Source organism: Numida meleagris, chromosome 2, assembly GCF_002078875.1.
Source record: "Numida meleagris isolate 19003 breed g44 Domestic line chromosome 2, NumMel1.0, whole genome shotgun sequence".
Lineage (NCBI taxonomy): Eukaryota > Metazoa > Chordata > Aves > Galliformes > Numididae > Numida > Numida meleagris.
This window is the reverse complement of record NC_034410.1, coordinates 119,674,401-119,691,287: the sequence shown is the minus strand read 5'-3', so window position 1 is coordinate 119,691,287 and position 16,887 is coordinate 119,674,401. Positions and strand designations below refer to the sequence as shown.

The window sequence follows — 16,887 nt, the reverse complement described above, 5'->3', positions numbered from 1 at the left end:
GGGCCAGATTGTATGGGGTCCTGGGCAGCCTGAGCTAGCGACTGGCAACCCTGCCCATGGCAGGGGCATTGAAGTTAGATTATCTTTAAGGTCTCCTACAACCTAAACCATTCTATGATTCTGTGATTCAGATTGTCTTCCATTGGCTAAGGGGTGTGTGTTGCTGAGGTGTGTGTCACAGAGATGTGATTAAACCATGGACAAGCCTTGGCAGTTTATCCGTGGACTGCTCCATCACCAGGCGCAGGTACAGCGACCAGCCCAGCTCCCTCCAGCAGCACCCATCCTGGCGATGGGCAGTCAGTGTGGAGGACCAATGGGAGTTGGGCAAAAGAGCTTTCTCATCCTCCACACGCAGGATCCTCAAAGGTACCTTAAGAGCAGGGAAGGCCTTTAGCTGCCAGGCAGGTGAGACCAGTGCTCGCACTGGGGACGTGCAGCTGCCAGCGGGTGGGCACCTTGTGTAATGGCGGTGCCGCCCCTGCCGTGGTTTGTGGCTGTGACGGAGCACCCCCTTGGCCTGCTCTTCAGTGGGGAGAGCAGGCGTATGACAAGAGTTGCTTTTGGAGGCTGCCCTTGGTTTATTTTCAGTTCTTCAAAACATGACCCTTGCCACAAAACAAGGGAAGAAAAAATCGGCCCCAAAGCATGTGTTATTATTGTAATGGCTTTGCTTGTGAAACGTTTGTGGAGGTTGTGACATGTACGGTTGCTTCAAAGTGATTTATCGTTCTCTGCGTGTTGCAGTTTATAGCTGTAGCTGAACGCTTTTTGTGAGCAAATCCTGTTTGTGGATCATATGCAGACACAAACCTGTGACTTCCTGGCGTTGTAAATTAATGACTCTACAAGATATTCCTTTAAAATGAAGGACAAATACACATTTGATACATGGTTACTTATTTAAAATGAAATTAATGGATCACAAATTCACCCATAAGGTTCCACGCAGGAGGCTGGCAGGCTGGATATAGAAAGAACAGCAGTAGTTGTGAATGGCAGAATGATGTTTTTCTGATTCTCTGTGCACGCGCGCTCCTCCTCGCTCTCACCTCCCAGTTTTCTCAAATGAAATGTGCATTATCAAAGCCTTGGTAGGACCTCCACGCAGTGCAGATACCGCAGGCTCTGCAGCAGGCTCTACTCTGGGTTGCTTCACTGTTAGCAGCTTGCCCAAAGCACATAAGGCCACTTTCCAAGCCACTTCTCATAAATGTTGTTTTATCCTCTTTTAGTTGGCCATGTTACGAGTCCAAAAGTTCTTGAAGTCCCAGGTTTGAGGCTGTGTTTTCCTTTTTTACTTATTGAGTGATGCCTGAAGCACCCCGATTTTCTTTCACTTTGGTTTCTTTGTGTGCTCTCTACGGTCAGTACTTTCTGGATCATGCAAACCAGGAAGTGAGCTTCAGTCTACTCGTGAAGCTCCAGCCACAGTGATTGAGGCTATAAGAGCTGCATCTTTCCCTGTAGAAAGGATTTGGGATAATGTACAAAATGCTGGACAGTATCAGCACTGGGGTGGAAGAGTGCTGTGCTGTAGGGTCACAGTTTCCATCTGCAAGCTGTTGCATCCTACTCTTGTGTCGGTCTTCAGCTTCCACGGTTGGCTCCCAGGGCCTGTTCCCATCAGGATGAGAACCCAGCTCCCGAGTTCCTGAGCCAACAGCTTTGACACGAGCTGGAGGAAGAATTTCACAAGGCACAGCCTGGAAGGATCAGCCTGCGCTTCCTCATTCGCAGCATGCTGTAAAGAAAGATGCTGGCCTAGATTCACTCATCTGCTCAGATCTGCTGTGTGAACAGCAAAACCTGTTGTGTATGTGATGGAGAACAACCCCACTGCATGGGGAACTCTGTACTGGGCACACCTCTTGTTCCATGCCATCAGAGTCAGGCAGTGGGAGGGAGAAGGGTCTTCTTGAGTGGGGATCAGGGTAGGTGCTGTGCTCAGGAAGAGTTTCCTTCCTCCATCTCTTCTTTTTTGGGAAGTTTTCTAAGGACTCGCGCTGCAGTAAGACAAGGAGAAGGAGGGGGCATCAGTGACCTGCAGAGCGGTGCTTGGGAGGAGAAGAGAAGCAAGGTTCTGTGTGTATGAGAAGAGGTTTTGGACGGGAAATGAGGAGAAGACAATACAGCTTATATGTATTGAAAAGCCAACGGGTGAGGGTAGAAAAGCAGGCTGCGGTCAGGCTGTGCTGGCAGTCCTGCTGGGGACTTACGGCTGCGTTGGAGTTTTTCATTCTCTATTGAGAGATGCAGAGGAGAAGGAATAAACTCAGCTGTCTTAACTTTCCTGCAAAAAAAAAAAATCAGAAATTATGGAAATTCTAAAGATAGATTATTCCTTATATAATGTTAAATTGCTGAAACACTCTAATGCTCTGCAAAGATAACGTGTAGCTGCAGTGCTGCAGGTCGCAGAGAATGCAGATAACAGAGCTACAGGGTAGTGATGTAATCTGTCTCTGGAAATGGTCAGGTTTGTGTCTTATTAAAACTTGCTGTCAGGTGAACATTATTTCCAGATAGTTATCCATGGAGAAGTAACTCATTCTCCATTAAGGTCATACTTCCTTTGCCCTAAATAGCTCCCAGGGCAGGGGGGAGGAGGAGATTGGGTTTGTGCAAGTGCTGCAGGGAGCGTGAGGTCTAAGTGGAAGATAAGCAGGCACCAAACCTCAACTGACAGCTTCTCACTCCTCTTCATCTATTTTATGACAAGATTTATTAATGGTTTTACTTATTTTAATCTTTTTGAATTTTTGTTAAATTGCAGCAGGATTTTTGGTGGTTGTAAGAGGCAGGAGTTATGGGGGAAGTCCAGTGTCCAGATAAAAGGGGACCTTTGGAATACTGGAGCAGGGCATCACAAATCAGAGGGACAGATGACAGGAGAAGCTGAGGACGAGAAGGTGTTTGAATTTATGGAAATTATGGACCGTCTGCCTAGCAGCATGTAAAGCAGTGTGTTGCACGTTCGCAGTTCCTTTCTGCTTTCCAAGCCTAAATTTATAGTGGATATGAAATTAAGATTAAACTAATAACGTTTTTCCTCTTGGTCTTCTCCGTGTTCTGGAGAAGGAGGTAGCATTTACTGTGTTATGGAATTAAGTAATTTAAGCATTACCTCAATACTTCTAGTGAAAAGTTTAAATGTCAATGCCTGTATGGCTATAAATACTGCCATTCTTTATCATGGGGCATTGTATGCACAGCCTCTTGTAGGTTGCTGTGTGAAGATGAAGAAATAATGCCAGTGCTAACAGTATGATAATAGAAAAAAAGAAATGAAAACTAATGAAAAATGTCTAGCAGTGGCAAAGAATGCATTTCTCTATGTGGAAACGGGAATACAAATGTATTCTGTAATGGAATATTTGGAATTTAAAGTAGAAATAAGGATGAATAGGATAAATTGTAACTTGAACATTTCAAAACTCCATATTAAATATGACCTTGGTAAATGATGGCGATGTGCTTCTGTAATTTTATGTAGAATACGGCTTCTGTAGGCACAGTGCAGTGTAGGAGGGACAGATAAAGATGGTGTCTTCATCATGGTTAAATCTTTGTTATGATTTCTTTAGGTGAAGGTTCCTGTAGTTCATGTACCTCTCAATATCAGGAGTGACTTTATCAACTTGTGAGATTGGATAGCATGAACATAATATCAGACCCACAGCAAATGACTGGCAATTTTATGTCGTGGTTATTATTACCTTTGGTATTTGTTACAGCAGCGTTTTCCCAAACAAAAACAAACAAAAAACAACCAAAAAACCAACTTGCTCTGCTATGTAATTTAAAAACCTGCAGGAACAAATTTCACATTGCTCACTTTGTACAACAGCGTTATGACTTCATATATAGGTGTGTTAACAAGGAAATTGTTTTCTCCTAACAAAAAGAACTGGAGAACAAGCTGGACCTGGTACTAGGCGAGGGCTGGATATTGTATTCTTAATTTGGTTTTGATATCTGTAGGTCACAGTTCAGTTAATTTCTCATAATGAAAAAAAAAAGGATTAATTTAGGATGAGAATGCTAAAGGTGAAAGTAAGTGGAGTTAAGCCATGTTTGTTCTTCTGATAGTACATATTGTGTCAGTGGTTTCATTGTTCTAAATGGAAGGCATTCAAATAATTAAAAAATGAAACATTATAGCACAGTGAAGGTTCAGTGTTAAAAGGACTTTGGAGAATCATTTTGATCAGGAGTGCTTATAAACCTTGCTGATATCTCTCTTTGGTTTTGTGTTTTCGTGGTGGTTTATCGCATAAAAAAATTAATTGTAGTTCCACATCCATTTTTGTTTTCATAATATCTCTACACTTGTTAAAGTTGTCTCTTCATTCAAAATGCAAATAGTGATTGTGGTCATCTTTTCTTATAATGATGTTACGGATCGTACATATTTAGAAACAAACTTCAAAGCAATAATGTGCAGATTGGATTTGCCCAAATCTTCCACTGTCCTGGTAGGATCATGGGTAGTAATTGCTGCTGCCAACTTTTTTCAGTTCTCTGTCACTTGGAAGCTGTGTTTTCAAAATTGCCAGTTGCAGATTATTAAAGATAAAATCTTCCCCTGCTCTCAAACAGTGTGTTATCCACCCACCTGCTTCACTGTGCAACCTCTGATTTTTGATAATTTGATATAACTGTGTTGTGGTAGTCTCAATTACAGGGGCAGATTCTAGCTTCAGCTCCAATTTGCTCATTTTGACACGTGTCCGTAGGATGTTCTGAAAGCACAACCCTAAGTCTAGTTTTGTGATTTTTGACTATGCAGGACATGTAACAAATAGCCCTAATAAGAACATAATTTCTAAAGGTGAGGCAGAGGAAGGACAGGTCTGGGGAAATGTAGACGAATGCTAGCCTAAGGGAGTGCTTCCTCATGTTCATATGGGGCCTCCTCTGTTCCAGTTTGTGCCTATTGCCTCTTGTCCTGGCACAAGGTACCACTGAAAAGAGTCTAGTTCCATCCTCTTTGTGCCCTCCCTTCAAGTATTTATACACATCGATGACATCTCCCCTGAGCTTCCTCTTCTCCAGGCTGAACAGTCCTAGATTATAACCAAGCTTTAATGAGTCAAAAATAAGCGACCTCCAACAGATTGGAAAGGCTGTTGTAAACCAAAAAGAACAAGACAGGTGTCCCCCATCTCCTTGAATGTCTGTCAAATTTTAGTTGTTCTGTAATGTCTGTTTTCATATCCACAATTTTAAAAATAGTAGATATCAGTGCAGCAAAGGAAGAATATTTTAAGTTATGGGATAAGAAGACTGATCTCAACTCTACTGATCTCTTCTCAGCTGTAGTGAGAAGGTGACCATCTGTGAGTTTTGCACTTGGTTCCTGAGAAATAAGTTGTTAAGTGAGATCTTTGAAAGGGTCAACCTATTGTTTTGAAGACAAGAGGAGAGATTGGCTAAATACATGTCATCTTTATAAAAGAGGGTTATGTGAAGAGAGGTCTGTGTGCTGTGTTTGTTTCCTGAGAGACTAGAAATCAGGTGCCCTTGCTGAGACGCTTGATGTTGGCTGGACCTGAAGATGTGGTGTTAATACTTCATCAGTTCACAGTGTGAAGTTTGAATTGCAAGTGCATTTTAACCAAACAACTGAAACCTCTCATCTGTAAATATGAGGCTTAATGGTAAAGTGCATGTGACTTGGAATGAGATTATACACTGGGAAGGAATTACGGAGTGTGGAGCATGTGCGACATGATTTTACTTACTGCAGAATGTATTTTTAATGTGGGGTGGTTATTTTTTCTTTTTAATATCTACTTCAGTCTGTAATCTAGCACGCTTTTTCCTAAAACGTAAGGACCTAATTCTTCTTTAGCTCATGTGCACATCATTAACCAGACAGAAAATTAGCTTCCCTCTCTCCTGAAATATCATGGTGTGGAATCAATGAGCTTGGTTGAACTCCTTGTCCTCAGCAGTAGAGCATATCCTGATCTGTGGCTTGATGAATATTGGCAGAAAGGAGAACTGAAGTTGCTGTGTACGTTCACCTCAAAAAGGAAATGTATTGGGGGAAATAAAGCAACAGTGAGCAAAAGTTGAACTTGGAGCTTCTGCTCTCCCTGTCTGGTAATGGGAAAACAACATAAATCAGAAAAGTAACCAAACCAAACCTGATAAAAGGTAATATTCATCTCCTGAATAACATGACTACATAGCAGTGCTCCTTGGCATGGGATATGAATGAAGCCTAGGCAGGAGGGCAGCTTGCAGAGGAGGAAGATAGTGTGGAAAAGAAGCATCCAGAGCTATAGCTGACAGTAAATGCATTGGAAGATACAGAGTGTTTTGTTTGTGTTTTTTTTAATCTGTTAACAGAGTGTAAGGAAAGTTCTATTTTCTGGGATGGTGTTTATCACAGTAAGATCCCTCTTGCATCTTCCTTTGAAACAGTCAGTGCTGGCTGCAGAGTACTGAACCAAATGGCCCCAAATATAAATGTGAGTTTATTCATGCCTGGTATTTGCAACTGGTACCCTGTTGGCCTTCCTGAAAAATATCTGTAAGAGCTCTTATCTCAGTAATGGGCTGTCCTGGATAAAAAAGAAAACAGAGGAATAAAAATGATGTAAATTTGCCTCGTAATGGGGTTGAATATAAAGATAAATTTCAGTTACTGTGTTTGTTGCTTTTAGTTTTTAAGGAAACATTTTTGTCAGCCTCTCAAAAGGGAGAAGAAAGTTCAATATTACCTACTAATTGCAACTTCTCTTGCTGTAAGTAACTGATGAAGAAAATGGCTGTGGGTTTATAGTGCTTGTTATGGATGAGTGAGCTATCACTGTGAGTCAAACCATAGGTATTTCTGCAGACTGGGAAGTGCTCCCGTCCTTGTAGACGGTACGGGCAAGACCATACCAAGAACACTTGGAACAGCTCTGTTCATGGAGAATGCACTTCTGTCAGCAGGGAGCAAAGAAGGATTTATAGGATGACCAGGGAAATGGAAGGGGTACCCATGTGAAGAGCCATGACTGGATGATTTCCAATGGAGCTTGTGTGAGCACTGGCTAAGCAGCTTTATACCAGCTATCACAGATACTGCTGTCAGTATGGCCTTGCAAAATTGGTCCAAGGACATATCAGTGAAAGGAAGGCAGAAATGGAGAGGTGACAAGATGAGCTAGACTTATGCCTATCTTGTTCTGAAACAGATTTCTAATGGATTGAGAAGAACAAAACCCAGCCAGCTCTGAGGTGTGACCCTGAATTGCTTCAGTATCAAGGACGGTGCTGGAAGCTTTATGGTGCTGTGACCTGTTGGCTCACGCCTTAGAAACTACAGTTTAATGTTGAGATATAATATTTTACCTTGGCAGGAAGCGGAGGGACATCCCAGACATATTTCTGTCTCTGCTCTTCAGATCTTGTTCAATGCTCTGTCAGCTGTAGACAGCCTTGCAGCAGTGACTTATTTCCAATTCTGTTTACTTTCAGGTGAAAAAAAAAAAAAGGGTAAAAATGACTAAACATGTAAATATTAACAGTGAAGAGCAACTGGCACTGACCCCATGAAACTGATTGGATTTGGTGAGGAAAGTGCTTGCTGTCTTGTTCGTATTAGTAGCTGGTGAGCAGAAATGAGGATAAATGGGCTGGAGACTTGCAGGCTTTGTAAAGTGTTTTGCAAACATATACTATATTAGAAGAGATGTGTGTTGCTGCATGGAGGTAGTTAAATAAACTATTAAGTTTGACTTACAGCAACTTTTTGTAGATAAATTGTGCTAAACCAGTAACTGGTGTGTTTGCTCCATATATACACTAGGGTTGTATATTGGCATTGATATTACAAAACATTTTGGGAATGTTACAGTTAAATTCATTTAAAGTGAGAATCATACTGCTGACTATAGATAAATGGTAAAGAAGGATGAACAAGATGTTTCTGGCATGGTATTTTGTATTTTCCTTGGGGAAAGGCAAAATTCCCCTAGCAAGAGCCTCAGGGGCAATGTAGCCAGTGGTCCATCAGCTCTTCCTGTAGAACGCATCGTTATTCAGGAGTGCAAAATTTACTGTCCTGTAAGCAGTACCATTGAAATGATCCCATTTATGAAAGTGGATGTGCCTTTGAACAAGCTTGAACAGAAACAATAAGCAAAGGCAGAGAAGGAATGAATATGAATAGATTGGATAATATCTAGAATAACTGGTCTGTTGCTTCAGGGCACTGTTAAGACACGATTTGTAGAGGCTGATTTACTTATTGCACCAGCAAGTGGCCTTTTAACGTAGAGGTGATGGAACAGAAAATCTTCCCAGGAAATCTTCAAGGATTGTGGGTGACTGTAAGGGAAAACAGTTCTCTGCAGGATTCTGTTATTCCTTTCTGAATTTAATTTTTGCTTTGCACTCGTTGCCTATGAAGTGATTACCATTTATTTGATTACTCTGTTTTGAAGTGGCCAATTTCAGCGTCATATTCCTACTTCAGCTTCTGTTGCTGCCCTCAGGGCTCTTCGGCAAGATGAGTTTTCCTGTTAAATCAAGGTTGTTTGAAAAGTAAAAATTACTCACTGGATCAACTTTTTCAATATATAAAATTGTTTGTGCCAACTACAGTTTATCTTCCGTTGTTGAATTTGGCTTTCTTAAATACTCTGCATAAATAGAAATAATTAAAAATCATCAACCTTATCGCCAGTCAGTAATTACAAGAAAACTCAAGGGAAATACTTAAAAAGAATGAACACAGCAAGGCTGGCGGTGGAGTTGAAGTGTCTGTACACCAGTGTGCACAGCTTAGGAAACAAACTGGAGGAGCTGGAAGCCACTGTGTTGCTAGAAAACCATGCCATTGCTGCCATCACTGAAACCTAGTGGGATGATTCCCGTGACTAGAGTGTAGCTTTTGATGGCTACAAGCTGTTCAGAATAGACAGGCAAGGAAGGAGGGGAGGGGGCATTGCCCTCTACATTGGGAAAAAAAATAGAATGTGAAGAGTTGTTGAAAGGATGGCCATGAGCAAGTTAAAAGCCTATGGGTGGGAGTTAGGGACAGAGGCAACAAAGGGAACTACTGAGCTGTCAGCCTCACCTCTGTGCTGGGGAAGATCATGGAACAGATCGTCCTGGAAGCTGTGCTAAGGCACATGGAAGAGAAGAAGGTGACATGAGATAACCAGCATGGCTTCACCAAGGGCAAGTGCCTGACCAACCTTGTTGCTTTTTATGATGGCGTAACTGTGTCAGTGGACAAGGGGAGAGCTGCTGATGTCATCTATCTGGATTTCAGTAAGGCCTTTGACACGGTCCCCCACATCATCCTTCTCTTCAGATTGGAAAGATATGGATTTGATGGGTGGACTGTTTGATGGATGAGGAATTGGTTACAAGATTGTACCCAGAGAGTGATGGTCAATGGCTCAGTGTCCGGATGGAGATCGGCGATGAGTGATGTCCTTCAGAGGTCAGTACTGAGCTGACAATGCTCTTTAATATCTTCATCAGTGACATCGACTGTGGGGGTGAGTGTACCCTCAGCAGAGATGGCTGTGGATGTTTGTGGATGACACCAGGCTGTGTGGTGCAGTCAGCATGCTCGAGGGATGGGATGCCGTTCAGAGAGACCTAGACAGGCTCAAGCAGTGGGCCCAGGTGAACCTTGTAGGGTTCAACAGCACCAAGTGCAAGGTCTTGCACCTGGATCACGGCAACTCCAGCTACCAGTACAAGCTGGCGGATGAAAGGATTGAGTGCAGCCCTGCCAAAAGGACGTGCAGGTAATGGTGGATGTGAAACTGGACGTGAGCCAGCAATGAGCCCTTGCAGCCCTGAAAGCCAACCATATCCTGGGCTGCATCAAAAGAAGTGTGGCCAGCAGGGCGAGGGAGGTGATCCTGCCCCTCTACTCTGCACTGGTGAGGCCTCACCTGGAGAACTGTGTCCAGATGTGGAGTCCTTAGTGCAGGAGAGATGTGGACCTGTTGGAATGCAACCAGAGGGGGGCTGCAAAAATGATCCAAGGGATGCAACATCGCCCCTGCAAGGACAAGCTGAGAGCTGGGGTTGTCCATCTTGGAAAGAAGGCTCGGGGGAGACTTGAGAGTGGCCTTTGAGTATCTAAAGGGGAGCTATAAGAAAGAAGTGAACAGACTCTTTGGCACGGTCTGTTGTGATAGGACAATGGGAAATAGCTTCAAACTAAAGGAGGGGAGATTCAGACTGGATATAAGGAAAAAGCTTTTTTTACTGTGAGGATGGTGAGGCATTGGAACAGATTGCCCAGAGAGGTGGTGGATGCCCCATCTGTGCAGATGTTCAGGGTCAGGCTGAATGAGGCTCTGAGCAACCTGATCAAGCTGCAAGTGTCTGTTCATTGCAGGAGAGTTGGACTAGATGACCTTTAAAGACCTCTTCCAACTCAAATGATTTCTGTGATTCTACAATTCTGTAATTATAGCAGTGTTCCACTGCCTACCCCAGTACACTGATGCTTCATATGGTGCAGATCAGAGGAGGAGACCGAGAGTTCAGTCCTTCTCCGATCTGAACATTTCAAGCTTCAGCTAACTTTAAGAAGCCAGAGGAGGCTCTTAGGAGGCAGTGATAAAAAGAACTTGTTATTAGAGATATCTTCCTCCTGCTTTAGGGAGGAGTATATCAACTGCTCATGGAACTGAGTGCTCATGTTTGTGTGGTTATCTCCATCTCTGAAATGGTTGTTGAAATTGATAGGTTATTTTCTGTTAAGTGTTAGCACTCTTAAGGATAGCTAGAAAAATGTCTGGGTTTAGAGTCTTTTTTTTTCTTTTTTTTTTTGCAGAGCCAGAGGGAAAGTGATTGCATTGTCTGATGTGAGGAAACATGAAAGACTTCAGGAAACACTCTGTTATTACCAATTGCTTTCCCTGCAGTTCTCCTGTTAAACACATTTTCTGTTCCAAGATGCCGAAAATCACTTTGCGAATAATGCCTCCCATACGTTACGACTGATTTGCAGGCACTTTATTGTCTTTAAACAATTATGGTCCAGAGAGAAAGTCAGTATCAGCTCTACTGATGACTCAATAAAATCTGCTTAGCCCCTAACAGACCAGCCAGGCTTCCAAGGATGCTTTGAATAATTGAATCCCAAAGTCTATCAGATCAGCCTGAGGGAGGTGGAGAACTTTGAGGTGGCCTTTGATGCCTTTTTCTCTTTTCCTTGAGAATCTCAAGTATGCTTTTCAGAAAAAAATGTCCTGTATTTGTATAATAAAGACTTGGATCGTAATTTGTTTCTTGTAGCTGTTAGCATCCTCAGAATTGCTTGTGTATAAGCAGAACAGCAAAGAAGGATGCAGAAAGGACAATTACTCTTTATAGGAACTAGTCTGCAAATATTACAGAGTTAGTGTGGAAAAGGCTTATTATATGTGTAGCCAATATGGGCATAAGTCCCTAGCATCTAATTACTGCATCATATTACCGTGTTTGTGCTTCAGATATCAAACGCCCGTTCTCTTTTCAGATGTGTAAATAGTAACGCTCCCTTATGTTTTAAGATGTGTCATTATGGTACTGTAGTTCTTTAATATAATCTTTGAAAATATTTGTCTTTTGCTTCATTTTGAGAAGTTACAACTTCTACCACAGAGTGCTCAGGACCTCTGACTGTTTCTGTGAATCATTCTTTGTAGAATTTTTGCTTCTTTCTTTTTTTTGTAAAGCAGGTTAATTTTTAATCTTCATAATCAACAACCAAACACAACAGCAGCTAGCAAAATCAGTTCCTTGGTTTATCTGTACTGTCAGAAGTTTGGGTTGTTAAAGGGTAACCAAGTATTGTAAATGTAAGCTATTTTATGGGTTAATAATAATTTTAGCACAATACGGTAGATCTCTAGTTATTTCAGATGCGTGAAGCTGCAGCCACATGCATTGTTTTTCCTGCTGCTTCCTTGTTAGCGCATTGCCTTTGTCATTAATGATGAACTGAAGAAACTTAGTGTTTTTATTGTGCTTGTTGAATGCAATGTAGGATTTTCCCTTCTTTCGGAAGAACGTCTACTATTACTAGTACACTGATTACAACAATTCGTTATATGGTGAATTATACTTTTGCAGTACAAAAGCCTGTAACAACTTGTTTATCTATCAGTATTGATACAGCACTCAGTGTGACCACCTCGATGTGCTGTGCTTATAATCGGGTGGAGAAAGTAATAATTAAAGGTGGGTCTGTGTATGAACATTTAGAAGAACAACTGTGGGAGGGAGAGAGCAGTTTCAATATACTGAACTATTTTTCTGGTTGTGACATGCACTCATGCATATTTATGTGGTACTTCACCAACAGAAGTGGTGAACCACTCCCATCAGCTGGGTTTTGGATGGAGAGCGGTATCTAGCTAATGGCACAGTAGCGTTCAGTAGTAGAATTCAGTCCTGTGAGGAATCGTAGGTCCTTGGGAGAGTCAGCTGCTGGGTGTGGGATGTGACAGTGGGGTCCTGGATGTTGTATCAGCTTTCTGATTCTGTGGCTGATAGCTGCCTTCAGGGGCTTTTCGAGGGGACAGCTCAAAGCATCCCTGATCAAATAACGTAAAAACAAAGGGGAATACCTCCCTCAGAGGCTCAAGTGAATCAGTTCAACGTTAAAACCCAAATGAGGTCTTGCAGGGGTCTGCAGATGGCGCATGGGGTTGTGGTGCTGCAGGAGGCTCTGCCAGAAGTCTCATCTAGGGCTGGCCCTGGCCATCAGTGAGAGGTGGTATGCGGAGGTTTGAATGAAGGCTTTCTGCATAAGTGGGTGGGCTGGGGCACTTGCCTGGCCCTAGGCTTGCCCTCTTCTGTTCATCTTTTGGGTCTTAAGTTCAGAGAGCTCTGAGAAAGATGGAGTTTCTTAAATGACTTTCAAAAAAGTGGTAAATTCATCAGCAAGACAGACTAAGGTTGTCAGTGAGTGAGGGTAGCATGTACATTTAAGTTGAGCTTGGTTATTAAAGAAAAGGCCTATTTTAAATACTGGGCTGGCCAGGTGTAAAGTATTAGAGGAATCAGCCAAGGAAGTAGGAAACCATTAAGCTGAGAGATACAGGACGGTGCCAAGAGGTCTGTCACCACAGTCCTCCAATATCTGTGAGTTATATCTAAGACAGTTTATTAAAATTAATCTGTTAGCTTGCATTTGGATTTAGAAAGCACATTGGATATTGTGGACATTGATGCAAATATGAAGACTTGGAAATTAAAGCTCCAGAATGGAGTCTTGAACGCAGGCTGGACTGGTGTGAATGTATCCAGGCAGAAGCAGGGAGACTGCATTTGAGAACTGGGCTGTGGGAGCAGAGGAAAGAAATATTTGTAGCTGGTGCAGTAGATGATTTTACGACTGATTGAGATTTCCTTGTACCTAGTAGTTGTTTAAGCAATGCCAGGGATTATAACTTCAGTGTGCAGAAATTCACATTAGCCATAGTGGAATAAATGGTTTGTGAACAATCGGTTTGTAATGGAGCAGTTCTCCTCCCAGCTGGGTACAAATACTGTTGAGCAGCTGCACGCAGGTTCAGCTTTCCAGCACAGAAAGCTGGAAGAGAAGGGGGCAGTCTCAAGGTTTTGACTCAGTGTGATGCTGACTGAATGCAGATGGCTTAAGTGGTTCCTGTCTTCAGTTCTGTGCTTTGCCTGTGTCTTGAAGGCTGCTGTTCCTCCAGCAGTGCTGGCTGAATGATGCATTAAATGAGCGTTTACTTTTACGAGCCAAGCTGTAAAAGTGTGTTTGGGTGCAGTTTCACATAAGGCACCACTTGTAGCTGCTACAGTTCTTGTGGGTGGGAAGTAAGAGTGCATCATTGCTGGGCAGCTGGATGCATCTCAAGAGCGGGAAGTAGTGAAAATGGCTGGAAATCAAAATGGGTTGTATGTAATGAGGTTGTATTTACTTGGGCTTTCCATATTGAAATATTGTTAAGTTGATCAGGTGAGGGAAAAGCATTTCTGTAATTGCAAGGGCATACAGAAAAGGAGAGGGGCATCTCGTGACTATTCCTGGCCTTTGCTTACCTTATGTGAAAACGTTCATCTGGGGCACAGATGCCCTTGCTGACAATTTGGGGCATCACTGACACCAGATCGGAGCAAAGGGTGGATTTTGAGAGTGACAGTCTGAGTCATTGTAGAGAAGAAAAATGCATCAATGCAGAAGAACCAGAAAAAGTTAAATTTACAGAATATTTGGAGGAACTTTGTGTTTGGGATTAGCTCTGGGTCTGTAGACTCCGAAATACTGACACCAGCGTGGCAAACACTTGCAACAGCTGCTGTAGTGTGGTTTTGCAATGCTGCGGAGACCCAGAGAGGAGCACGTGGTCTTTGCAAAAACACTGGCTGAATGGAAGGAGGATTTCTGTGGCTGTAACCAGAATGGAGCAGGATCAATCATCAGCATCCAGTTCCAGGCACTGATGTGTTGCAAAAGACAGTCATGAAGAGCTATGTTGCCTGGCATGAAAGTGTTCATGGACATCTTCAGGGGTCCATGCATCATCCAGAAAGCAGCTGTGCACCGTTCCATGGAGAAGGTTGAGGTGTACTCACTGAAATATTAAGATCATAGCATACTTTCTGGTAAATGGGGCTTGCAGTTGATTTGAGGTTGCTGCACACAGGTCGCTGGATACAGTCAGCATCTGAAGTGTCAGACAGCTCTGTGTGCCATCCTGGCATACCCCAGCTGGGAACAACTGGGAGCAGTGGATGGGGTTCCCGAAAGGGGGCTGGAGATTATGCCCTGCTCCTCTGGGTGACCAAGCTGCCTGAGTTCCGCAGTCCTAAGATGGTGGCGAGCCAAAGTCTGCTGGACCTGGTGGTTTGGGAGTTTTGTTTGGATCCGCTGACATTGACTTTCTACATCAGTTTTCTGCCAGCATAAGAAGCTGAATTATTTCAGGAGCTGAGACTGCTGGCTGGGCGAGGACCACCCTTTGCAGCATCACTTCTGCAGTCACCGTTGGCTCGTGGCTGGTGGTGTCTGAATAGATGCTTTAAAACCAAAGGACAGTACAGGTGGAGAGAGCATGGGTTGTGTATATGTGGGTTTGAACTAATTAATAGTCTGATTAGGAAAAAATTAGGATTAGAGAGAGTGTCGGGGCATTAAGAGCATTGCGATGGAGCAACAAAGAAAAGATGTCATCCCTCTGTTCTGGTTCCTACAGAGAGCAGTGTATGCTTTTAGCATATGAATAGCTACAATGCTGAGAAAAGGGAACAGAGTCAAACTAATGGACGGTCACAGTAATCCTGACAACTTTTTCTGAAGACGTATTCTCTTTTCCACTGCTTTTTCCATTAACAGTGAGCTGGTGTGCATAAAGTAGCCGCTTGATGCGCTCAGGTTGACAGAAGAGGAAATCTTGCAGGATTTTGCTTGCCTTTGTCACTGTGCTTTGCTGTCTTAGGGTTTGGTTTGCTGTTCAGTAGCCAAAACACAGAACAACTGAAATACTTGCTGACGTGTCTCCTGCCTCCCCTTTGCTGTCTTTTAGAAAATCTCTGGAAGAACTGGACATGGATAAAGTGACAGCAGCCATGGTACTGACCAGTTTATCCACCAGCCCGTTGGTTCGCAGCCCTCCCATCCGGCCCAACGGTAAGCCTGTGTTGTGCTGAAGAGCCCACACCTGGGAACGAAGAACAGGTGGTGCAGGGGGCAGGGAGCCAAAAGGAGAAGAGCAGCTCTGCTTGCTGGCACAGTGGTCTGCTAGCGGCGGTAGGAGCTGGTTTGTAGGAGTGGCAGTGTGGTGGAGGAGAAGGCGCGAGAGGCTGGAAGGTGGCGGTGCTGGGATAGCACTGAGATGCTGCAGGCCGCGGGTGCGGGATGGGCAGAAAGGAGAAGGAAGTGTTTCCTTCCCAGTGAGCTGCTCCGTGAGGTGGGGGGTGCCCTCTGGCCATGAAGGAGAGGAGGGAGAACCGACGCCACAGAACCTTCTGTCCTCACTGAGGCTCTGCCTTTCCCAGCAGTGTGTTTGCAGTTGCTCATACGCAGTACATGTGCCGGCAGTTGCTCCAGCCCATGCAGCACTGAGATCAGCTGTCACTCAGCTCTGTGATGAGCTGAAGAGTCCATAGGCTGCAGCCCTTGGCTGAGAGTTGAGCACTGCCGGTCTGCAAAGTCACGGCTCTGCCTAAGGGTAGGGTCTGGAGTTCCTGCTCCATTTATGTGTGCTCTGTGCAGCTCTGGGGCCTGCTGTCAGACCCATAGCCCCTTACATGGCTGCTTAATTCATGGTGTAACACGAAGCACCCGGATAAAAATGCACAAGAAGTACGTGATCATAATGGAAAAGCTAAGGAATCGTGATTAATCTATAGAAGCTTGGCTGGAGTTACGAGAGATGGTTAAAACTGGTATTTTTTAAGGAGTAATCTTAAATGAGGACCCCCTCGTTAGGATGTATCAGCATTGTTTGTATGACTTTTCTTACTCACTTGTAGCTTTTAAAATAGATGCTAACTGCCCTCGTGCTGTAAGTGAGTGCTAAGAGGAATACTTACAGATTGCAATTAATAGGAAAGTACTCTTTTCAGGTCTCACTATTACCAGGGATGACCCTCTGAATGGTGTCATACTCAACAGATTTTTTTTATAAGGGCAGGTAGTGACAGTACGAGGGGAAATGTCTTTGAACTGGAAGAGGGTGGATTTAGACTAGATATCAGGAAGAAATACTTTACTGTGAGGGTGGTGAGACACTGGAACAGGTTGCCCAGTGAGGCTGTGGATGTCCCCTCCCTGGAAGCATTCAAGGCCAGGCTGGATGGAGCTTTGAGCAACCTGGTCTAGAGGGAGATGCCCCTGCCTGTAGCAAGGGGTTGGAACTAGATGATCTTAAAGGTCCCTTCCAACCCAAACCA

At 43.6% G+C, this 16,887-nt stretch overlaps 1 protein-coding gene across 2 annotated transcripts in view; it reads left to right on the top strand.

Moving 5' to 3' along the window:
• Positions 1-16,887, top strand: part of ZNF704 (zinc finger protein 704) — a 103,687-nt gene that overhangs the window by 51,385 nt on the left and 35,415 nt on the right. For both annotated transcript variants that reach the window (XR_002434743.1, XM_021385430.1), the window contains exon 3: positions 15,519-15,622. Coding sequence is in view for 1 of the 2 variants with exons in the window: in XM_021385430.1 (XP_021241105.1) it covers positions 15,519-15,622 (104 nt within the window). In the remaining variant the exon portion in view is untranslated. The remainder of the gene's footprint in view (positions 1-15,518; positions 15,623-16,887) is intronic.